Source organism: Gymnoscopelus microlampas, assembly GCF_963454915.1.
Source record: "Gymnoscopelus microlampas genome assembly, chromosome: 12".
Taxonomy (NCBI): domain Eukaryota; kingdom Metazoa; phylum Chordata; class Actinopteri; order Myctophiformes; family Myctophidae; genus Gymnoscopelus; species Gymnoscopelus microlampas.
In genome coordinates, this window is record NC_139949.1 from 17,935,820 (window position 1) to 17,960,348 (window position 24,529).

The following is a 24,529-nucleotide window of genomic DNA, read 5'->3' on the forward strand; positions in this document are numbered from 1 at the left end:
GGTCTGGTTTTCTTTTTTTTTTACATCTAAACTTGCCCTCTGCCAGAAAACACCCCCGTCTCAGACAAGGATTCACTACTTCCAACAATTTATTTTTTGTTAAAAGCATTAAAGAAAACTAACCATGTGTATCAATAACTTAGGTGTAAGAATGTACTATTATCTTTGTTTAAAAATATATTTTTTGTAAAAATCTTGTCTCTTTAAAGTTGTGTCCAAGATCTTTGTCAACTCAGTCAGATTTATCATTTCTACAAAAACATAATTTAATCAGGTATAAACAGGCTTAGCTATACCCTAGTTTCACGTTACCAGACTGTTGCCTCCCACAATTTTCAAATGTTTCCGGCATACAGTCTGGGACTCGGAAGCTCTGATCATGATCAGAATATAAACCGGATGTGGAGCCTCTCTGAGTCCTCTCCATTTCCGTTTCGTCTTTACAGTCGCGCAAATTTATCCTAAAATAAATACATATCATCTAAGTATAGGGTTAGGGTAACTGTACTTAACTAACTTAAGTACAATTTTGAGGTATTTTTTACTTTACTAGAGTATTTCCAATTGCAAATATTGTACTTTTACTCCACTACAATTATTTGAAAACTTTAATTACTAGTTACTTTGCAGATATACATTATTATATTATAAAACATACATTAACCACTTTAGCCCTATTTTATACCTAGGCTATTTGAAAATAGCAGATCTACAAGCTCACAACGCATCGCATCTCGACACATTGTAAGCTTGTAGATCTGCTATTTTCAAACATTTTAGTACTTTTACTTTTGATACTTTAAGTACATTTTGATACCAATACATTTGTAATTTTACTAAAGTAAATGTTGAATTCCGGACTTTTACTTGTAACAGTACTTCTACATAGCAGTATACTGCTATAGGCTGAAAAAGATTGAACTGAATTTGTTTTCAAGATTTTATTGAACCGAGTTGCATAGTGGATAACCTATACTACAGTACATATAAAACAAACAAACGTGGTTGTGGCACAGCTGAAAGTGTAAATATCAATATAAAACACTATGTACACAGGGAAATACATGGGACTCTTCTCTACAAGGCTTGTAACCATTAGGTGCTGTATTAGCACCAAAGGACACATATTCCTCCATGGGACTTAAAAATAAAGAATAATCGATGCATGAGATCTGAACAGTATATCTATAAAATATTGAAGTTCAAACAGCACCTTGATGACTATACCATTACTTAAGTAGATAATAAAATAAATCATTTTCTCAATAATTTTAAAAGTCACAAAAACATGTTTCAAGACAGCCTTGAAGTTGCCTTAACTTATGTCTGAAGGCATATTTAACCACACGAACCCTAGCATATTGCAGTAAATATGGTTTATATATGGTTATAAATATGGTTTCCAATGAATCCAATAAAGTTGGTGTTTAGCATATATGTTTAGCAAAACCCACAGACACACAAACACTTTCATAAATATTTTTAAACTTTTCTTTTTCGCAACACTCTTGTACAATGAAGTAGGACAAGAATATATCAAAAAACATAAAAAGTTGAAATATGGATACACAAGGTTTCTGCCGGACAGCAACGATATATTTCTACCTTTACAGTGAGTGTTTTATTACCTAGAGGCAAGGCAGGGTTTCTGAAGGCGTTTCCCAGCGCATAACAGGCATTCCAGCGCACTTTCATGGTGGCCTCTGATTGGACAGTTTAAGGGGGAAAAAACAAGTGAAGAGGTGGTGATAGCCATGTATGGTATGAGGGGTGAAATGATTAATAAAATAATTGATTAATCAACAGACAGATTAATCAAATCACTTGATAAGCAATACAATTAATTCCAAGATCTAAAATTAAAAGCTATGTTCTTGACTGCTGGAAACACATTAGATAACAATTTGTACATACATTTGTTTATTATCTTACTTTCATCTTGTTATGTACATTCATTGCATTGCTTAATAAAAATAAAAATAAATCAGTTATGAAAATTATTGTTAGTTGCAGCACAAGTACGTTGCCTTCATCGCTGTAGTGTGACGTCGTCTCTTCCAGGCCGTTCAGCTCCACTAGCGCAGTGGTTCTCAAAGTGGGAGTGAGGCAGAAACATTAGTTAAAATAGCATCACAATTGTTTTAAGTACCACTTTATTCAAGATATTTATATAAAAGTTATCTACGTAAGTAATAAAACAAATGCAAGTTTGAGAGACACTGGTCTAGCATCTGCTGTGTTCTGCTGTTTGGGCCTTCACAGTGAACAGGGTTTAGGGGCTGTCAGCCTGTCACCATCATGCAATTCTATATGGCTCGTTGTCAAAACCAACAATTGTGACTAATGATTAAATTGTGTTTTTGGCACCACATATAACATAAAAATAACATTTATGTTTGGCTTTTAGGCTTTGTAAACAAAAAAATGCACAGGGCAGATATGACAAATAAGTTAAAGAAAGAAATGACGGACAATGATCCATACCAGTAATCAAAATAATAATGCAATAGGTCAAAATAGGCTATATTTAATAATTTTATACTTTCAAAATGTTGTTTAAATAGGGGAAATAGCCGACCTAGAAGCTTGTGAGCTTGTAAATCGTCTATTTCCACTATTTCTGAAAACGTTTGGAAAATATGTACATTTTTCAATATGGAAACAATTAAGACGATTATGTAAATAATTGTGACAGGCATAACCAGGGTGGGACAGCAGCATGCAACCAGGGGTCACAGGTTCAAGCGTAAACGTAAGAGGAAGGTCGGGTCCAAAGTGGGACGGTGGTCAGGTGGAGGGCTCGGCTTTCAGTTCCTCGCAGCTCTTGAGCAAATCCTCCAGGAAGTCCACGACCACCTCCTCTGCGCCTTTGTCCCCCTCTTCCTCCAACCTCAACTCCTTCAGTCTGTTTAGAGTCTCCTGCAGGCCGAGTACTCTCTGCCGGGGGCTGGAGCGGTCACCGTCACCGGCATCTTTCTCCCCCTCCGTACCCTCCACCACTTCTCCTCCTACCTCTCCAAGGAGGTATTTCACCAGGTGCTCCCTCACGCCCATCCCCGCCTCCCCAGCCAGCGACGCCCCCAGGGTGGGCATGTCCTGCGATTGGCTGAGGCTGAGGAGGTGTAGCAGGGCCTCCGACAGCGTGTGGCGTAAGCTGGCGCAGTAGCGGTACTCCAGAAAGTCATGGGTGTCTTCACTGTTCTCCAGGGCCTCGGCCAGGGAGCGCCAAACGTGGCCAAACCGCTCCGCGTCTCCATAGCAAGCCCGGAGGGCGGGAATGGAGAGGGCGGCGGCGGACTTGATGCGCACTTTGAAGTTCTTGCAGGAAGTGACGACGCAGCAGAGGGCGGAGAGCGCGTCACTGGACCATGGGGCAGAGTCTTAACGGAGATGAGCAGAGGGGGTATTATATATTTTGAGGACATATTATATTTAGCAAAACAGTAATACATATGTACAATCATACAATCTACAAAAACATTACAACTATAGGGAACATTTATATTCAAGTGTCCAAAACCGTACATTTTCAGGAAATGGAAAAAAGAACCTCCGTTCCAATGAATCCAATAAAGTTGGTGTTTAGCATATATGTTTAGCAAAACCCACAGACACACTTAAAAAAATATTTTTAAACTTTTCTTTTTCGCAACAATCTTGTACAATGAAGTAGGACATGAATATATCAAAAAACATAAAAAGTTGAAATATGGAGATACAATGTTTCTGCCGGACAGCAACGATATATTTCTACCTTTACAGTGAGTGTTTTATTACCTAGAGGCAAGGCAGGGTTTCTGAAGGCGTTTCCCAGCGCATAACAGGCATTCCAGCGCACTTTCATGGTGGCCTCTGATTGGACAGTGTGCACCAGGGCACGGACGGCGTCCTCAAGCGGCCGCTGGAATGCCGCGCGGGTCAGCTGACCACAGCGCAGGAAGTGCAGCAGGTTGCCCAGCGCTCGAACTGCGTTACACTTCACCTGGGGAGGAAGTGGAAACAGCCAATAGGGGGGGGCAGGGGAGTAGACTACTGATGTCATTACAGAACAGACAGTGATCAGAAGTATTTTTCAGGGCTGTGATGCACACTAATGTAGCTCTGTGCAAGTACTGACATGGAGTAGAGTGATTCTGAACCTCACGGACCCCCACGTTGATATGCATTAGGCCATGGACCACCATCTTATATTAGAATGTAATATTTCAATTGCCTTGAGGGTGGACAGTAGGTGTCACAAACAAAAGGTGGACGTGGGTGTCACAAATGTAACATTCCCATATATATGGAGACCACTTTAAATTAGATTTGAAGGCCTGAAAAGATCTAGTTTTGTACAATTGGCTATCTCTGGGACCCCAATTTACACTGTAAAATCCTCAGTGTTAATTTAACTGACCCATTAGGGTCCATTTGGACCCCTGGTGGTCCCCAGACCCGACGTTGAGAACCAGTGATGTAATACATGTTTGAGTGGTCTCACCTTGTCCTTATCTGCTGAGGCTTTAGTGGCCGACTGGAGCATCTTTAGCAGTAGCATCTCTGACAACTCTTCCTGGAACTCCACACCTACGCTCTCCCTGGTCAAGAGTTAGAGAAGTCATGCTAGCATGTGAAAATTAACTTAATACAATTAGCATTTCCTCAGATTTTGTGACCTGAATTTTCTTTTCTCTATTATAATACGTTATTATTATCCTATCCTACTATCCTACTACTATAATTGAAATGACCTCCAAAAGTTCGTCCGGGGTAAAAGTACGTAAGATCGCTCCACTTGCCTCCAAACCTGCTGTTGATCAGAGCTCTGGCTAATATTTAGGCTTCTTTCCCCGCCTTCAATGTACTTACATATTGTACAATTAATACAAAACCACAGCAGCTTTCCTTCTCTTTAGCCGTAGCATCTTTTCTTTGGCCGGTAAGACCCCACCCTACTGCGCATCTCCATATATGGCCATATCAGTTGGATCACTGGTGCAACGTAGCTGTGATGTAGCCTGGTAAAGCCCCTCCCTCCGGAAAATCTCATTTCCATTTGATTTCAGGAAGGAGTCAGGCATGAGGGCTTGTTTGGCTTTTTGTCGTCGTCCACCAAGTGGACGAGCCTATCAGCGTCCTTAGCCTGGTAAAGCCCCTCCTCGCTCATCGTTCTGTGATTGACAGCGAAAGTTGGCCAATCAGGTGGCGAGTTCGAGTGAACCCGAATGGATCCGAGTGCAGCCGACCAAAATCGAACGGCAGCCATTGTTTTCTGTGCATTGTTTTTACTTTTTACTTTCGGTTTAAAAACGCTCTAAAACTTATTTTTTGAGTCACGGAATTTACTTTTAAGATATCGTTTGGATAGAATTTAGTTGTTTAACTTCATATATGTGGTCAATTAATCATGACAGAGCCTATTTAAAAATAAAAATTCAGAGAACCGGCAGGGGCGTGCAGTGACACACATGTTTCCGAATAAGGCAACCTATTTTGGGCATGGCCGTCTCAAAAGTCCCGTTGTGTCACATTAGTCTGGAGGTGGTAAAAATGCACTGCTGATTGGCTGAAGGGGTTGTCAGTCAACGGTACTAATCCAGCCTCTCATGCCAGACTCCTTCCTGAAATCAAACGGAAATGAGATTTTCCGGAGGGAGGGGCTTTACCAGACTAGCTGTGATGTAGCTGCTCAGGCCTAGATGTGAGGGCCGGGGTCTTAGTGGTGGGGGTCTTAGCGTTAGCATTTATATAACATGCATTACATCACCCATTCTACATACACATTCATACACCGATGGTGGAGGAAACGATGCAAGGCACCAACCGGCTCACCGGGAGCAATTAAAAGGTTCAGTGTCTTGCTCAAGGACACTTGGACACTAACTCTGGGGGAGCCCGGGATCGAACTGGGAACCTTCCGGTTTCCAAGCGGCCGCTCTACCTGCACCGCTACTGCCACCCATATTGTGAATTGTGCTTAACAGTTTCAAAATAATAAAATTAAGTCTGCATGTTTTGCACGTGCTCCCAGTGGCGGTGACCCACCACACTGACACTCTCAGCCACACTGACAAGGAATTTTCTGGAAAATACTCCCGAAGATGATTAGTTGATCTTTCAACAGCACGTTTAACATCTGCGTGTATGTATGCTTACTTACATATTGATGATGAGCGTATCGGTGAGGTTGCCTAGTGACCAGGCCGCCTTGACACGCACATTAGGAGAACGATCTTCCAGGGCAGTGAGGATGGTGTTGGCAGTATCAGCAACAAACATCACATCCTGCAAAAACAGAAGGGGGATAAGTCACCTCTTGGTACTGTAACAATACGGAGGAGATAAGGTTAGGGTTGTAATGTACACAGTAAGTGTATGTAAGCATATACTGCTATTCTAATTTCCACAATTACAAATCATACTATATTGATATATTACCAATATAAAGCGTTTTATAGTCTATTTAGGGAACCAAAGGTAGAGAGAGGAGACATGCGAGACGTGACGGGAGTCTGATTCAAACTCGAGAGCACGCGGCTCACAAGGAGCACATGGTCAGTGCACCAACTGGCTGAGCCACCAGGAAACCCCATACTAAAGATACCTTTTTAAAGAATACATTTATGTTTTTATGTTATGCTTTATTTGATAGTATTAAGCAGAGAAAATACAATAATTTGGTTCCCCCACATTGAGATAATCACATCACATTATTTTGCAGTTCTAAATAAAGGTTTATGGGTAAAGCAGTCGCCTACCTCTCTTAGACAGGGGAAGACGATGTAGACTCCCAGAGCTCTGACAGCTGCTGCCTTCACCAGAGAGTTGTCGCTGTAGGTCAGCCCCAGAAGAACTGTGATGCACATCATCTGCGTCTTATCCTAACACAAGAATAGATCAAAACAATACTCAAATCTTGATGCATTTACTCAAAGCCTGATTCATTCATTTATGACACCCGTCAAATGCACTTGAAAAGTGTTTGCTATATTTGCTGAACAAGAACTCACAGGCAACTTGGCAACCTTTTTTAAAGGAGAATTCCGTTCATTTTAAGTGTTATGTTTGATGTGCGTCAAATCACTTACCAACGTAGAAATGAAAATCGCGTGACTCCACAGATCCCCCTATCGACCCCCACCGTTGGCATGATAGTAGGATAGTGGATAGCCCAAATTCGCCTATTTTAACAAATGCAAAGTCTGTTTTTTTGCTTCTAGTACTCATTGTTGAGTCCCATGATAATGTAACAGGCGCTAAAACTCCGAGAAGCTAACGGCTAATAACAGAACGAGCTAATGCTGGTTGCCGGTTTCTCTCCCGACCTGGCAACCTGGGGCTGCCATGCAGAGAGATAAGCAGCCCCAGCATTAGCTCGTTCTGTTATTAGCCGTTAGCTTCTCGGAGTTTTAGCGCCTGTTACATTATCATGGGACTCAACAATGAGTACTAGAAGCAAAAAAACAGACTTTGCATTTGTTAAAATAGGCGAATTTGGGCTATCCACTATCCTACTATCATGCCAACGGTGGGGGTTGATAGGGGGATCTGTGGAGTCACGCGATTTTGAACGGAATTCTCCTTTAACATATATAGAGACTGAACGCTGCTGACATTAATGACCCATAAATTGACCCCACTGTTTTTTTGGGCGGTGTAACCGCCCCTATATGTGAGGTTTGGACATCGACATTCGCTGGACTGTGATTGACCACCATTGTACCCCCCTAACCCTGCACCGTGATTGGCCACCATTGTACTGTACACCCCTAACCCCTACACATTCAATGCAAATCTATACTTTTCTTTAAGTGAGCTTCCATCACTGTGATGACCACTAGCTGCAATGTGATTGGCTGACTCTATTCAGGACTGTGATTGGCTAGCAAAACACATGACACATGTGCATAGCCCTATAAATAGGACTATGCACTTAAAAAAAAACATTTATGTTTTTTTTTAAGTGAGGCACCACACACTTCAGAAATATTACTTTTCTTTAAGTGAACTTCCATCACTGTGATGGCCACTGTGATGACCACACACCGCCCACTTCACTGGGTGTGATTTCTTTTTGTATTATACATTTTTTGTGTATTTTTTAATTAATTTTAGATATTTCTTTAATAATATATATATTCTACTGTGTATACTTTATTTATTTATTTTTGACTTGTTTTTGCAATTGTCTTATTGTTTGTATTGTCCTTTGTGTTAATGGTACAATAAGATACCAGGGTTGTGGCTCTTTCGGAGCGGGAACTTTGGGGGTGGGGGGTGGGAGGGGTAACATACACTGTTTTTGTTATTGACCTGTATGTGAAAATATAAAATAAAGAAACCTTTATTTTAAAGAACTCACAGGCAACTGAGTGAAGGCCTGTGGCAGAATGGAGGACAGAGCATCACAGGCACTGGTCTGCAGGGTGGGGTGCTGCTCGCTCTGTAGGGCTCCGTTCAGAGGACCGCTCAACACGTCAGACCAAAACTGCACCACCTACATTCCAGACGTCAATATCAAGCACATTTTTTTAAGGACATTCAATGTGCGACGCTTCATTTCTACAGCTTCATCAGCACAAATGAACTAACTTAGACACCAGCATAAATTATGTTCTGTTTCTGTTTGTTAATTGTTGAATTGAGCCGTATTCAAAAGCATAAAGACAGGTTTGTAATTACCCGAGTCATGGGAACCCTGGAACTCTCTGGCACAGTGCTCTCTGCTTTATACTGCTGGATTATACCCATCCCCAGCTCCTCCAGTAACTAAAAGAGCAGAAAGAAAAGATGCTAATGCTGCATGTTTGCAGAGCTCATGCATGTTAATGACCCCAGCCTAAAAGGTGTTCCTGGTACCTTGGCTCCATGGAGCTGTATGGCAGGTTCTGGCTCACGCAGGCAGCGAGCGCTCACCTGGCCCATCTCACACAGACACACCTGGGCTAGAGAGAAGTAACCACGCACCAGGTGAGCTAGCACCTGAAACACACATGCACATATGCAAGTGGACAAACAGGGACAAGATAGGGGGAATTAATAGGATACAGAGAGAAATAGGCTAAAAGAACAGAGAAGAGCAAAACAAAATACATTGACAAGAAATTATTGATACTTGTAAGCATGCAGAATGTAGACCAGGTTAGAAAGCTTCTCAAATGATCATTGTCATTGGAAGTCTACCTAAAGACTGTCTCTCACCTGCAGGGCCTCCAGGCGGACAGGGGCGGGCTCCAGAGAAACACCCATTCCCACTCCCTCACTGTCTGATTGGTCCTCCCTGGGCTGAATCACCAGGGAAATGCACAACTGCAGCAGCCACGGCGTGCCGGCCTCCGCCTCGCTCGGGGTGTGAGGAGCGTGAGGTGAAGGGGTGTGCGGTGGGCGCTGCGGGTTGTGCTGGGTGTGTGCGGTTGGCGTGCGCGAGGGCGAAGGGACTCCATCTCTTTGTCTCCAGCTGAGGGCGGCTTCCTGTGGTGTAAAGGAGCCCGTACCGCTGCTGCCCTCTGGCTGCCTGAGGAGGAGCTGCACCTCTGGGAGAGGGGCCTGGGTCATTACCAGTGCCCCGTAGAGCGTCAGGACTGACACACGCACGTTCACGTCTGAAAAAGGAGACGAGGCAGGTGATGGGGGTGTTTCTTTATTTTAGGATCATGGGCTGGAAAAAGGACACAGGAATTTATAGAAGTGATGAAACTGCCACATGGGATCTGAGCTGGATTCAAACCTGCGACACTGTAAGTGGATATTTAGGGTATTGTCCTAAATGGCAAATTGGGTTTATAGCCAGGCCTACCACTCAGTCATGTTCACAATAGGTAAAACTACACAGAGAACATATGGGACACATAACATATATGCATTAAGACACGATTAATGAAAGGTGCAGAAAATTACCAATTAAATGAAGCAGAGTGATGAGCTACAGTATCCGTTACAGTTGATAAGGTTTATGACATGATGTGTTTTAGACAGAAGTGGGAATGCAGAGTAGTTCTACTGGCAGACAACTCACTACATTGCCAGTTGCCACGCGTTGGGAGTTTGTAAATCGACTATTTTTGGTGAATATTTTCAAATATTACATTTTCAAATATGAAAAATAGCAGAAATAGCAGATCTACAAATTACAACGCGTCGCAAGCTTGTAGATCAGCTATTTTTACGAATGATTAAATATGTCAATAACGTATTTGTATATTTCAGTTATTTGTCATATCTGCCCTGAGCAATTTTTGATCGCAAAGCCTAAAAGGCTGCATATGTTCCAATGTTCAATGCCAACACACAATTAAACCGTTAATCGTAATTATTTGAGTGACAATTAATCATCAACATACCTCTTTCACTTTCAGAGTATATACAACTAAGTAAGGCCCAGACTGCCAGCGATTTTTCGATTTTCTTTCACAGAATATTTATCTCCAGTATGATCGATCCCCTGATGGTTGCTAATCGCGGAGGGTTTCACTGTGCTTCGGCAAAAAAACATAAAAAAAGGAGCCGATACACAGGATTTTTAAATAATAAGTTAACCAGGAAGTGAATGGAGCAGTAAATCTTCACGTTATCTCCTGGTTCTGTGTGAAAAAACGAGGAGAAAAAGAAAAGTAGAATCTGCCATTTCTCCTTGGGGAGATTATTCTTGCTCACTCCCTGTTATTTACGATACGCTCAGAGGGAATGATGAGATAGGAACATGACGCCAAAAGTAATGCTATACTGAAATTACAATTTTATTATTAATAAAGCATTTTCATTCACACAAGATGTCAGACTGAACTGCGACGTTAAACCATCAGTGTACAATAAACAGCAGACTAGCATCATTAAAGCTCTCTTTCACCAGGTTGGAAAGATCTCTCACCTCTGTCACGTATATATGGACGGATGTGTTTCCATAACGGTGTGAGCAGACCAGGTCTCAGCCGCTGGTACGGAGCATTGGTCACCAGGTAGGCCAAACACTGGAACAAAGAAAAAAGGTATTTGTACTGATCCCCGGAGATAATTACTGCTCTGCGTTTGATCAATCTTGGGGTGCAACAGTTAATCTAACTAATTGATTTAATTCAACGACATTCAATGACAAAATAAAAAAGATGTATATAAAAACACACTTCTCTATTATTCAATTAATCGAAAAAGTAATCAATAGAATAATAGGTAAGAAAATAATCGATAGTTGCAGCCCTAGACCCATCCCATTAGGAGAAGTGTGCTTCTCCAAGTGAGCACACAGGGAGCAATTAGGGGTGCTGTGTCTTGCTCACGGACACCGTACTCAACACCAAGTCTGGAGAAGTGAACCGGGGATCTTCAGATGCCCAGACATAGAGGGCTGCTGCACCTCCTGAGCCACTGCCGCAGTAACAGTAACAGTCATAGAATCACAACGATATCTTACACAGTAAAATATGGTGTGTAAAATAAAACAAATTGTGTGCGTGCGGTTGTGCGTGTGTGCGTTAATACCTTTATGACCTGTGTGAGTGTGTGAGAGGAGGTCTCGGCCAGCAGAGCCAGGCTCAGTGCGCGGTGCAGCTCTCTGATGGTGGTAGCCACGGTGAAGGAGAAAGGCGTGAAAGACGTGCGGGGAGACGACGTGTCTTCGGCCACGCCCAGGAACTGACGAGAGCCGTCCAAGAGGGCGGATAGCACCTGGAGAGCACACGCACGCACCTGGAGGACGATGACAGCGATGATGAGGTAAATAATACACAGACACTCACAAGTTCAACTAGAGCCTGACAGATGCCAGATTTTGGGGTTTGATGCCGATCTCGATGTTGGAGAGTCCTAGACCACAGATTACTGATGCTTTGACCGTATTATAAAATTAAAAATAGGGGCGCCTAATGTTCTATCTGTATAAGTGTCCTATCCGTCCTGTCTGTATAAGTGTCCTATCCCTCCTGTCTGTATAAGTGTCCTATCCGTCCTGTCTATGTAAGTGTCCTATCCGTCCTGTCTGTGTAAGTGTCCTATCCGTCCTGTCTGTGTAAGTGTCCTATCCAATTGTTACAGTATCCGCCATTTCTCAACCATTTCGTGATTGTTCCTGTCTTACCTCACTCTTACCAGACTTGTGTTGGGAATGTTGGGAATGTTCTAATTCTTATGTTCTAACTGTCCTATCCATCCTGTCTGTATAAGTGTTCGATCCGTCCTGTCTGTATAAGTGTCCTATCCGTCTGTATAAGTGTCCTATCCGTCTTGTCTGTATAAGTGTCCTATCCGTCCTGTCTATGTAAGTGTCTGTGTAAGTGTCCTATCCCTCCTGTCTGTATAAGTGTCCTATCCGTCCTGTCTGTATACTGTAAGTGTCCTATCCGTCCTGTCTGTATACTGTAAGTGTCCTATCCGTCCTGTCTGTGTAAGTGTCATATCCCTCCTGTCTATGTAAGTGTCCTATCCGTCCTGTCTGTGTAAGTGTTCTATCCGTCCTGTCTGTATAAGTGTCCTATCCGTCCTGTCTGTATAAGTGTCCTATCCGTCCTGTCTGTATAAGTGTCCTATCCGTCCTGTCTGTGTACTGTAAGTGTCCTATCCGTCTGTGTAAGTGTCATATCCCTCCTGTCTATATAAGTGTCCTATCTGTCCTATCTGCCAATTATGTATCAGCCATTTCGTGATGGTTCCTGTCTTACCTCACTTTGACAGTGGCAAAGACACTGTCAAAGTGACGCCATGTATTTATACAGTATTTCACCATATTGTCACGTGTCACGTGAGGCTTGACCAATCGGTGTGTCATATTTAGAAAGTGAAAACAATACTCTCCTGCGGAGAGTAATAATAATAAAAAAATGTAAAAACTTCATTACAGTTTCTGAATAATTGCTGATACCGGTGTCGTCATAAGTCAAAGTCAAATAATGGTCTATATACTGTATTGGCCAAACCGACATATCGGTCTAGCTCTACTCACAACACACAAAACCCCACACTCACACAGACACACACACACAAGTGCGTGCTCTACCTTGGGCGAGGGGTCCTTCAGCATAATGGTGTGGAGGGTGAGGGCCGGTGGTCCTCCTATAGGAGCGTCAGGGATGAAGGAGGACCAGTATCCATACAGAGTCTTCTTCTCTACTGCCTTCACCGCCGCCAGCAGGCAGTGCAGCGCGCCCTGACGCACACGAGCATGGTAAAGTCTGAAAGATTCAAGTGCTTTAGTGACCGCTCACCCAGCGTAAAAAACATGCTCTTGTTGTTCTACCCGTGTGCCTGCCTGGGCAATTAGCTAACCTAAAATGTGAATTACTACTCATGGCCACATAGCAAATTGTCTCAAATATGAAGAAACAATGAACAATCGTTTGACATATTCTGTTTTCTAAACACAGTAAGGTGCTCCTTTAAGTATCCTCATTCCAATCTTTTTCTACGACACCTTGTTCTCAAAAACAAACAAACAAACTATGAACTAATGCTTTTTTTTTTTTTTTTTTTACCTCAGTTTGCTTTGCATTCCACCTTCTGGGTCTGAAAACTCTGAGTCAGAACTGGTCCTCTTCCAGGAGGGGTAAAGAGAAGGAGCAGGGGCTTTAGACCAGGACTCTCCTTCAATGTGAAATCCTTCTCTTCTTCCTCCTCCTTCACCACCACCACCTCTGCCTCCTCCAACACCTCCTCTACCTCCTCTGACTCCTTTCTGAACAACAGGCCGTGCCTCATCTTCATCATCGATCTCCCCTCCTTTCTCTTCCACGGCGGTCTTCTTCCCTTTCCCTCTGGACTTCCTCTTCTTGTTCTGCCACAGAGACATTTAGCAAAGGCTATTTAAAACGCTCTTATTTAGGTGGTGCTAAGTTCTAGGTCTAAAATCCTTCCTTTCTCCATTTTTTTTTTTTTTACAATCAAACACCGACAGTGTGTTTGATTACTGAGATAGATGAACTAATACAGTACAGGGGCCTATTATAGAAAGGAAGCAAAAGGAATTAACCCATTAAGACCTGGACCATCGGTGTCACTTTTTGATTTGAGCTAAAAAGCATTATTTTACACTTTGGCTATTCAAAAATAGCAGATATACAAGCTCATATCGCGGCACTCGGTGCCGCGCTATGAGCTTGTATAGATGCTATTTTTGAAAAATTATGAAAATGTGTGCAAATCGTTGAATATATATTGTTTTAAAGCGAAAATTTTTAACTAAAATCTTTGCTTCTGGGGGTCCCTGGAACAAAATATTTTGAGATGGGGGTCGGCGGCGAAATAAATATAATTTTGGGGGTCCTTGACATGAAAACGTTTGAGCACCACTGATATAGAAACGTATGTTTTTTTCGGAATACTGTTGGGATTTAGAAGACATTCGTAGAATCGGCCTCAGGTTTTAATGGGTTAAAGCATCTTTAAGGTCTCACCCCTGAAGCTTTTCCTGGTGCGGCAGCTTCCTTCTGAGGTTCAGCGGGTTTGGGTGGGGAGTGGGACAGACTCTCATACTGAGGAAGAGGAGCTGGATAAAGAACAGCCGGCCACTCCACACTCACACCTGGAGCTCCCTGAAACATAAGCCTCTGCAGAACATACAGCAAAATGTTACCCAATAAATCTTGCATTCATATCCACAGGGATATGAATACAATGTCCATTGTCCATGTTGCAATGTCCACTAGCAGAATAACATACAGAATAGGATCAAATATAATGGGGTGAGTAGCATCACTGTATAGTTAAACTACAACAAATATCAATTAAAGAAAATAACTATATTTCAGCACTATGCAGTAATTAATGCATGCAAAAAGGTTAATCACCCCAAATTATGAAAATAAACGTTAAAGAAATACTAAAAAAGGTGCATAATATTCTATGTATTGAGTTTTTCCCTCTCAGATTTTTTTTTTAAATCCTCTCTTTTCAGACATTGCTACGTTACACATTTTATTATTACGTTATTTGTATTTTGCGAGAGCATGAGTTACCAAGTCAATAACGTATAGGTATATTCCAGTTCTTCCAGCATCTGTGCAAACCTTCAATATATTGATATATATATAAAAGTGTAATAGAGTCGCACCTTTAGTGTGGCAAGCAGAGACCCAAGCTCTTCCCCTCCACCAAATCTCCACTTCCCACCTGATAGATAGCACTGAAGACCCTTCAATGCTCCCTGGATCACCTGCACACAAAGCACAAGGTCATCTTAACTATATTATAATAGTTACTACAACTAAAACAAATACAACTAAAATAATCAAATCAAATCTAAACTACAATCCATACCGTGCAGTAGAAGAGTTCGTCAGTTTGGGGGGGTTTGGTTGACTGCAGTGTTTGCAGGAACGCACGAAAACATGCATTCCTGTATTGGTCCTCCACAGGGGGCTGACCAGGAATCCTGCACGCAACACACACACACACACACACACACACACACACACACACACACACACACACACACACACACACACACACACACACACACACACACACACACACACACACACACACACACACACACACACACACACACACACACACACACACACACACACACGACTTCAATACTCAAACAGCAACATTAACATTTCATCTCAACACTTTTTGTTTCGCATTGATCACTATTGGCTAAAAGGCCAACCATCTGCCACACACAGAACACAGACACAATGTAATAATAGTTCAAATAGTCAGTCTAAGTGGTATAGGACTGGAAAGACCTACCCGAGACAGACACTGGCCATGCAGGTAAGTGCTGCACGCCGTAACTCCACATTGGGTTGAGACGGGGAGCTGTAGCGTACCAGGACTCCATCCTCACCCAGTAACTCGCCAAGGGGCTACAAAAAAAGAAAATCACTCGGACTCAGTAACTCAAATCATGGACCTGTCTATCATGATGACCCACTATACTTCCTAGAACTACAGGCTTCTCCTCCTCAATTTATCTGACTATAAAAAGAAAAAGAAAAGAATATACAAAGTCAAACTTGTGGACGACCCACTTTCTATTAAAAAAAAAAAGACCAAAGGCTAAATAAAACCCTGGAAGCCATGCTGCTCCCAACACCCCAGGTAGTAGTGTTCAAGATATACTGTTTGGAACCAAAGTGTTGCATAGACACGGTTCATGACAATCTCATTAGTGGAATGTTTGGCCTAAGGGTGGCGCAAGAAGACGGGCCAAGGCGTCTCCAAAACCACCAGGGTTCATAATGTGGGGAGCATGGACATGAACAGCAAATTCCATGGCAATTCAGCCATTAGTTTACCAACATCACCCTCCTTGGGGCCCCACCGCTAGTGTGGATACAAATCATGCACGTACTCAGAACATAAACTCAAGAACCTACAGTAGTTGGGTTGTCAACCAACATGTATGGTGTGTGACACACAGAACACCCAAACGAACACCTACCTTCTGGCATTGAGGTCCATTCCCATACACTACTGTGGAGAGGGCCAGCAGCACTTCCAGGTGTGTCCACGTACTGCACACACTCAATGCACGGACAGTGTAACTAATCAACACGTTCAACGTCTGCTCATCTACAATTACCTAAGAGATCAAATAAAAAAACATTAAATGCACAAAGTATTCTTATTTTTGTATTTATTATTACATTTTTGTGTCTTCTTTGATAATCATGAGAGGGACGTTAACAACACGCCATTAAATCCTACATAGATGTGTAGTTGTGTGCAATGTTGTTTTAATCACCTAAAAATATAAAACATCATTGATAGGAGGTCTTGAAAATCCATCTCAATGACCACCACCCACTACGTAATCCAACACATTTACAGAGGTGCCTTTGCCTTACCTTCAGTTGATTGAGCAGATGGTGTATTAATTGGCATAATTTGACCACTAGATGTTCTTGACTTAGTGGCACCAGACTGCTTGCGTGTCTCAGCAAGGCACACACATCCTGAAAGGCAAAATTACATTGCAAAACTCTAGATGGTTTCACACTTAAACTTGCATAGTAATGTTATGTCATAACACACATTAGGGACAACAGCAACTTGCAGTGTGCAATACAACACAGCATTTGATTATGTATGTAAATAATGTGTATATTAATTGTTTATACAATTATACAAATACCATCGAATCACTGTGTACATTCAGGCAGAGAGGCATATGGCCCCTGGTGTATATGTTGTATGTTGTATATACAGCAATGGAGTGGGCCATTATATACTTTAAGTGAGGTGAAAAGCATTGCTTTGAATGCATTAATAATGCATATGATGCAGACATAGCTATGCTGAGACTTGCTGTAAAATGTGTTAATTTATCAATGTATAACTCTGTGGAAGTACAAATGGAACCAAATTGACCCTTTGCCCAGTCTTCCTGGTGCCCACTCTTCTCCAGCCTTAGGTGCCCACATTTCCCTAGTGCCCAGTTATCCTGGTGCCCACTCTTCCTAGTGCCCTAGCCATGGTTCACATCATGGTATGACAGTCATGTTTCAGGGCTACCTAGTGCCCCAGTCTCCCCAAAAATATGGTGCCCAGATGTCCCTAGTGCCCTATCCTGTATCCATGAAAACAGCCCAAGTTGAACTGATGCAGAAGTGTAATAACGGTTACCTCTGGTCGTATACTGATGGTGGGATGTAGAGTCTTGTTGTAGTTCTCAGAGATGAGCTGGTCAAACAGCAGGTTGAGCTCTTCTCTCAGACTCACTGAGTCGCTCCGCAGACACCGCAGTCTGGAGGAGCAGCGAGAGAACTGAGCCCCGGCGTCCGACACTAAGCCTTCTGGAGCCGGGGAGGAGGGTGTGAAGGGCACGGCGTCTACAGACAGAGTCACCGGAGGACACACGGTAGCATCACAGTTGTTGGAAGCCGGCAGAAAGTTAACCCTAGTAGCCATACTTCCAGTAAAGGTGTGTTTGGTGCTGCTTCCGTGTATGTCTTCGTCGTCTGATGCATTTTCGGCAGAGTCGTTGCGTCCAAGAACTGTCGATGCCATCTACCGGTCAATATAAAGATGGCACCTTAAAGGGGGTGTGAGTGATTTTCTTAAATAGCTTAAATAAGCTTAATAGCTAGTTAAATCGCTCTATATTCCCTTATTAACCTGGTATATAGTGTTTTTTTTTTTGTGTGTTTCGTTTTCAGGGGGTCTCTGTCGCAGAAAATGCATATTTCAGGTCAGGATACCAATTTCATCAAATCAGGTGAAGACCTCATACAACAGGTCAGGGTACCAATTTCATCCAATCAGGAGAAAGAACTCATACTACAGGTCAGGATACCAATTTCATCCAATCAGGAGAAAGAACTCATACTACAGGTCAGGATACAGGATAAACAAGTGAAATTGGAAGTGAAGAAACAAGACAATGAGCAGACAAAATTGGATTTGTAACAATATACAATTGTATGGTTTATGGATTCGATTTTTTTTTAATCCTTAATCATTAATCTCCTTGTTGTTTAGGTTTTTATTTTATTTGCCAAGTACATTTAGCATATACATGGAATTTACCTACGCTAAGCGACCATTCAGCAGCTGAGCCACTCCAGTATTCTCCTAGTCTTTGGGGATACCAAGCAATAGCTAAAATACAGTAGGCCTAATACACAATACTAAGCATATGATTATCTCATCTAAATTTACACTTATAATTATGGGAACACACTTTCTAATAAGTGTCTCTAATTAGGGCCATTTGTTCCAGTGAATGGAAATATTGATGTTACAGCTACAATGACAAATCACAGGCATTGAAATGGAGTTGGTTCCACATTCTCCACTATTCTTTCATTAGTTGAAACATATGCCGTTAATTTTTCTTCCATTCAGCCACAAGAGCATTAGTGAGGTCAGAGTCAGACACTACATGTTGGGCTATTAGGCCTTGCTAGCATTTGCGTTCTAATTCATTCCAGAGGTGTTTGATAGGGTTAAAATCGGGGCTCTGTGCAGGCCAATCAAGTTGTTCCGAATCCTCACTCATCTTTTTTGATTGATTGGATACTTTAACAGTTTGCAAATAGTACAGTGGTACGATTATACAATGGTGCTAAAAGGATAAGAAACCTTTCTGTATGCGAGAGCATGGGGGCATGTGGGGATTGCCATTCTGAAACAGCCTTCCACAAACTGTTTCCTCAAAACTGGAAGCACACAACTGTCTAGATTTAGAATGTTATTGTAGCATTAAGGTTTCCATTCCCTGGAACAACTGACTTTGTCATAGTGTAGAGCTAGAAATGACATACAGTATGCTGATCTCATGGAAATTAATCTCAACTCAGAACTCGATCTGAAATGGTAGAAGTAGTACGAGGATGGGCTATTTCTGTATCTAGCCTGCTATGCCTATGCGTAGCAAGCTGTATACCATGTCACATGCCTGACATAATCGAGTACCTGCTGGAGAACATGTACTAACAATTTGTAATCTTCATATGATTACTGAAACAAGATGTTTGAATCATGTCACCGAAATAAGTAAACATTTTTTCCTAGCCATGGCCAGTGTAGCAGAACCTATTAACGACAACAAAGTACTCTTAATTTTGTGCGGTTCATCTTGTACAGTACATGAACTTCTCTAACCCAAAAATCAGTGGCAAACAGGCATACACCTTCCAATAACATTAAAATGTGTTAGTTACCTTTATGTGTATTTGCATAGGTTTTAATTGTAGCTTACATGCCCGTTCAAATATATACCAATATTCAAGAAAGAACAAGTCGTTTAATCCTTTGGCATACTACTCTTTATTAATTATAAGCAACAGTCAAGACATTTTTACACAAACTGTGCGATAACCATACAGAAACTTAGGCATTTTAACAAAAATCTCCTGTTGCTAATTAGGCAATTCCATGAAAAACAATGTATCATACAACGTATACATATGAACTAATGTACAAGGTCCATGCATCAGCGCACAGCCAAATAATGTTTGGAAAGTATGAGTCAGTATTATGCTAGAACAATGAGCATTCTGAATGAGTGAGTGAGTGAGTGAGTGAGTGAGTGTATTGTCTGTGTCGTGTTGGAGTGTATGTGGGTGTGTGCATGTGCATGAGAATGGCCCCTAGCCATCTGTATCACAGTCCAAACAGGAGCAACGCTCCTTCCACCATCGTTGTTAGTGTGGTGGGTAGAAAAATAAAAGGGGGAGATTGAAAACAAAAGGTAAGGCAGAGGGAGTCTGGCGGGTATTGGGGCAAGGGGGGGGAAGCAGACGATCTGAAAAAAAAAGGCTTGGGCAAACATAGCATCGGGTCAGGCATGTTAGGGTTGGAAATAAAAGTAGGGTTAAGAAGGCATGTGTTGGTTTCAGCCAGACTTGAAGAGGAGAATAGCCACTTGACCCAGGTAGAAGTAGATGAAGTGCTTTGTCTCATGTGTCACGTAGCTGCCAAAGTTCCTTCCTACGATGCAATGCCATGTGGGGTTGTACTTCTTGTCAAACTCCTGAAGGAACAAAGTAAACAATGTAGATTATATTAAACACTAGAGGGAATTATACAAGTGTCTATAAACCAACAGGCCGCAATACCACACACACCGTTTTTCAACCATATCTCCATGCCTTTCAAATCAATAGGAGTAATGATCGATACAAAGTGCCAAGTCAGTCAATACTCTCTTCATCACCGAAGCAGCCAATCAAAGGCACCACATATTGTCCACGCAGTGGCGTAGTTACACATCAAAACTACAGACATTATCCCTTCTGTAGAAATAAGAGCCTTGGAAACGGCTTGAGTACCAAGCCTTTACAGTGACAGCAAAGGACTGTTCACGGGACAAAGATAACATTTTCTCAGCCGGAATTGCATGCAGTCAAGATGTTTTTGTTGCTCGACAACAGTTATAGCACAAATTGATGAAACATTCATACATTTGACAGTGGAGCATTCCTTTAATATGGCTGAACCCTGTGTCCCCACGTACCTTTTTGATATAGGCAGCAATGTCCTTCTCGATGTTATACTTCTCCATGGCCTGTGTAGCACAGTCCACTGCATCTTGCTGCATGTCCTCAGACATGTCTGCATTCTTTATCACTGCCTTCCTGTCAGTCATGATCGCTACAGATAAAGAGATGGAAAAATGGGGGTGAATAAACCTGACAGCAGCTTGACGTAAAACATAGTTAAAAAACAACAATACAGATAATATAATAATCCTACAATAATCAGCAGTTGCAAAAGTAGGGTCAGTGGGTTTAGCATTTCACAAATTCTACAAATGCTGCCTTCGGAATCTGGATAATTTCCATTCTTGTCATATTTCAAAAACATAATCATGACCTATTCCCTTTCAACAACTTCTCCCACTGGTTCTTAATTGGCTGTCACGTTAAGGGATTTAACATGGTCCTTATGTTAAATGAATCCAGGATCCATAAGAATGTTTGTGTTTCTGGCACTCATTGAAAGACTTGATGGAAACAGTAATGTATGCTGCCAATCACAAGTATCGCCATGGCAACGGTTAATTCATCTACAAATGCATTTTTTTCTCCCAGCAGGATAACACAGTAAACACCATGCCACAATGCAAGGTTTGCTTACAAGGTTGTACAGACATGGCAGCAAATTCTACTTCAGAGAACTCAAATGAATTGATCATCTGTAGGAGATCTCTGCCAGCCATCTTGACAACAGTACAAAGCACTGGCGTCAGCTCCTTTGAACACATTTTAGAGTCCAAAGCCCCAGCTAATTTAAGCGTCGCAAAGGAACACTGTCAACAACCTACACACAAGCCAACAATTTGTTATTATGTAAACAATTACTATGGTGGTAGATGGTGGTATTGTGGATAGTTCACCAGCAAAGTGATGAATGAAATGTAATGTGAATTATTGGAGCTGTCAGTTGTTGTGGGGTGACTGTTGTGGGTAACTTCCCTGTGTACCAAGCAGCGGTAAACTTAAAATAGTATTGGGAATTGAAATGAACCACTTTTTAACCCCATACGTTGTTGAGCGGAGTCCGTCAGGGCTCTATACTAGAGCTCTGCATGAAATCTTCGCTGAAAATAGCTGATCTACATGCTTGCGCCGCGATACGTTGTAAGCTTGTAGATGTGCCATTTTCTGCTAAGGTATCCCCAGAATACGGATGCTGAGGTTTAAGTACTCTACAAAAAAAAAACACCACCATGGCACCATCCCACTGAAGCTACAGTAGGCCTACAAGCATCCTCCCAATTGCAATCCTTATGATTTAAGTTTGTTTGTCTCAAGACCACTAAGTCAAGAACAACAATAAAAGCACCAATTATGTTATCAGATGCAAACAGAGTCCAACCAATTGCTCCTCAGGCCAGTCTCCCCCTCGGTAATGTTCTGTGGGTGAGCCTCATTTTCAACTTTGCACGAACTCATTAGCCAGCATCTCCTGTCAAGTTCAATGTAATCTCTCAAGACAGATGGGTTGGATTTTGTTCCCAGATTGAGTCCAGTGTGGTTGTCAGTGAGGCCCCTCATCTAAATACACAACATCACTGGTTCTCACTGGGGTCTGAGGGCCACCAGTTCCCCTGGGGGGTCTTGAGGGGGTTCTGAGGATCCCCAGCTAAAAAATAATTAAGTTAGGACCCTGTAAATCCGAGAGTGCACAAGAGGAACCACTTGGAGCTGTACTTTCTCAGAATTAAATGAATACTGAGAATTTTACAGTGTAGATTGGGGTCCCAGAGATAACAAAAAATGGGGGATCGTGGCGTGGCCTAATGCACATCAAAATTGGGGGTCCTTAAAATAAAAAGGGTTGAGAAACACTGACACAGCCTACACTACGTGAACCTGGGAGAAACTGAGCTTAAAGGCCTCTCTCTGTACGAAACACCTGCCCAGTCGCACAGACAACTTGCGTGGATAATTGAACATACGACTCACCCCCGACAAGTAAACCATGCAGGACAGGACAGGTTCACAACATCTACACTTAACAGTTCCAACTGTGGAAGCATGACATTGCAACAAAGCCCCCCATTAGTAGGATAAAGCTTTACCCTCCATAACTTTACACTCTGGCTGATGATAATCATTCAACTTTGTGAGCAGCGCCTACAAATGCAATGTGTTGGAGCCAATTCAATGATCTTGCAAACAACAGTGCGTACATCAATTCATTTCGCTCGGGTTCTGGTCAACTAACATTACAATCATTGCACCCACATCGTCATAACCCCATGCAATCATCATCCATGCTTACCGTCTATCAATGAAGCTCAGCGTGTGCGTGTGCGTGTGTTGAGTAGGATTTGACAGCTCGTTTGTTGCTCATTTATGCTGCTACATGCGACGTACGGCTCGGCTCCGCCCTCTGCATTGCATCGCTGCTGTGATTGGCTGGACTCAGGCCGCCGCCCGACTGCTGGCGTTTTCCTCTAGCGGCCCACCGGCCGCATCCTGTTTCAGCCCACAATGCACCGTTGCGCCCCCAGGGAGAGTGATTGATCCTGACTTATCCTTATCATTGATCCTCATTCTTCAAGCACCGATAATATATAACATCGACCTATATAGGCTCCACACAGCTAGAAGAATTGCTTCACTATACATAGATGGTTCATTATTCCATTTTGATATGATTTCTTATAGCAAAGTAAACAAAAATCAGATAGATTATAGATAGAGACTGACAGACAGACAGACAGACAGACAGACCTTTTATTGATCTCTGTTCAGAGGAAATTCAGGTCTTAGCAGCCCATCAGTTGGCCTAAGCATGTACAGGTAAAGGGGCTTACACACTTCAACGTAGGTACCAGGCTAATTAAGAGTAGAGAATAGGCCTACAGTTTAAAATGAAAATGAGTAGAAAAGCTCCCTTGTGTGATCTGCACTGGTCTGACTGGGTTAGCACTTAGTAGCACAGTGTATAATCTGTTATACATATAGGCAAGTAGCTATAGTGTACATATAAGCTATCACCAGTAATATGAACATACTTGGATAGCGTATGTACAGATTATTGACAGTGGATTATTATGAGGCTGATATATATATATCTACAGTGTCAACCAGCCTAAAACAGTAGGTAGGCTCTATGGATATTATACTGTCTTATGTACAGTCTATCTAACAGTGATTATGAGCAAATATGTAATCTATAAAAAGTGAAAGATTTAAGCTACTTCTTAGTAGGTTCTGTAGTAGCCTACATCCCAGTACATGTGCAAAAGTGCCAGAATCAAGCAGGAGTCATTAATCCAAGTACAGGACAGAACATATGGGTTGGTTGGTTATGGAGTTTGATGAGTACCGGAACAAAGGACTAATAGAGGGTAGTGGCAGGATTTTCATCAGGATAGCTTCCAGCTTCCTCCTCATCCTCCTCTCCATCACCTCTAGGTTGTCCAGTTTAACTCCAATTACGCAAGCTAGCCTTCCTCGTCATCAGCTTGCCTTGTTCAGTTCGTTAGTTCCTTGTGTTGACATTGTTAACCCCATCAGACCATGGCAAATAAGAGGACACTAGTCACTAGACATTTAGAACACCTGCAGCAGCCTGTTGCACACATTGCAGGACCTGAGCCTTGTCAGGGTGAACAGCTTGCTCTGTCCCTTCCAGAGGGCCTCGATGTTTTCGG

General features: G+C 42.2%; 2 protein-coding genes across 2 annotated transcripts; both read right to left on the reverse strand.

The window, feature by feature from the left end:
- Window positions 1-926: 926 nt before the first annotated feature.
- On the reverse strand, window positions 927-17,849 carry heatr6 (HEAT repeat containing 6). The gene is made up of 20 exons (XM_084074652.1): window positions 17,542-17,849; window positions 16,764-16,871; window positions 16,358-16,498; window positions 15,664-15,779; window positions 15,223-15,337; window positions 15,017-15,118; window positions 14,361-14,513; window positions 13,443-13,741; window positions 12,968-13,142; window positions 11,458-11,664; window positions 10,850-10,949; window positions 9,184-9,584; window positions 8,842-8,964; window positions 8,665-8,751; window positions 8,345-8,479; window positions 6,741-6,863; window positions 6,143-6,267; window positions 4,484-4,580; window positions 3,778-3,982; window positions 927-3,380 (listed from the first exon to the last, which is right to left on the reverse strand). The coding sequence occupies exons 1-20, from the start codon at window positions 17,824-17,826 to the stop codon at window positions 2,788-2,790; spliced, it is 3,690 nt and encodes a 1,229-aa protein (XP_083930778.1). The 5' UTR covers window positions 17,827-17,849; the 3' UTR covers window positions 927-2,787.
- A 1,813-nt stretch (window positions 17,850-19,662) lies between these two features.
- On the reverse strand, window positions 19,663-23,256 carry dynll2b (dynein, light chain, LC8-type 2b). Its single transcript, XM_084074679.1, has 3 exons — window positions 23,149-23,256; window positions 20,876-21,012; window positions 19,663-20,392 (listed from the first exon to the last, which is right to left on the reverse strand). Exons 2-3 carry the CDS (start codon window positions 21,005-21,007, stop codon window positions 20,255-20,257), a joined length of 270 nt encoding a protein of 89 aa, XP_083930805.1. The 5' UTR covers window positions 21,008-21,012; window positions 23,149-23,256; the 3' UTR covers window positions 19,663-20,254.
- Window positions 23,257-24,529: the final 1,273 nt, after the last annotated feature.

Excerpts from the sequence above, each read along its gene's own strand:
- heatr6 (XM_084074652.1), bottom strand. The coding sequence starts at position 17,826 with ATGGCTACTAGGGTTAACTTTCTGCCGGCTTCCAACAACTGTGATGCT. Across the intron at positions 13,742-14,360 it reads CACCAGGAAAAGCTTCAGGG|AACAAGAAGAGGAAGTCCAG; the intron begins GTGAGACCTTAA and ends TCTCTGTGGCAG. Across the intron at positions 3,381-3,777 it reads AAACCCTGCCTTGCCTCTAG|ACTCTGCCCCATGGTCCAGT; the intron begins GTAATAAAACAC and ends ATCTCCGTTAAG.
- dynll2b (XM_084074679.1), bottom strand. The coding sequence starts at position 21,007 with ATGACTGACAGGAAGGCAGTGATAAAGAATGCAGACATGTCTGAGGAC. Across the intron at positions 20,393-20,875 it reads TTGCTGCCTATATCAAAAAG|GAGTTTGACAAGAAGTACAA; the intron begins GTACGTGGGGAC and ends TTGTTCCTTCAG.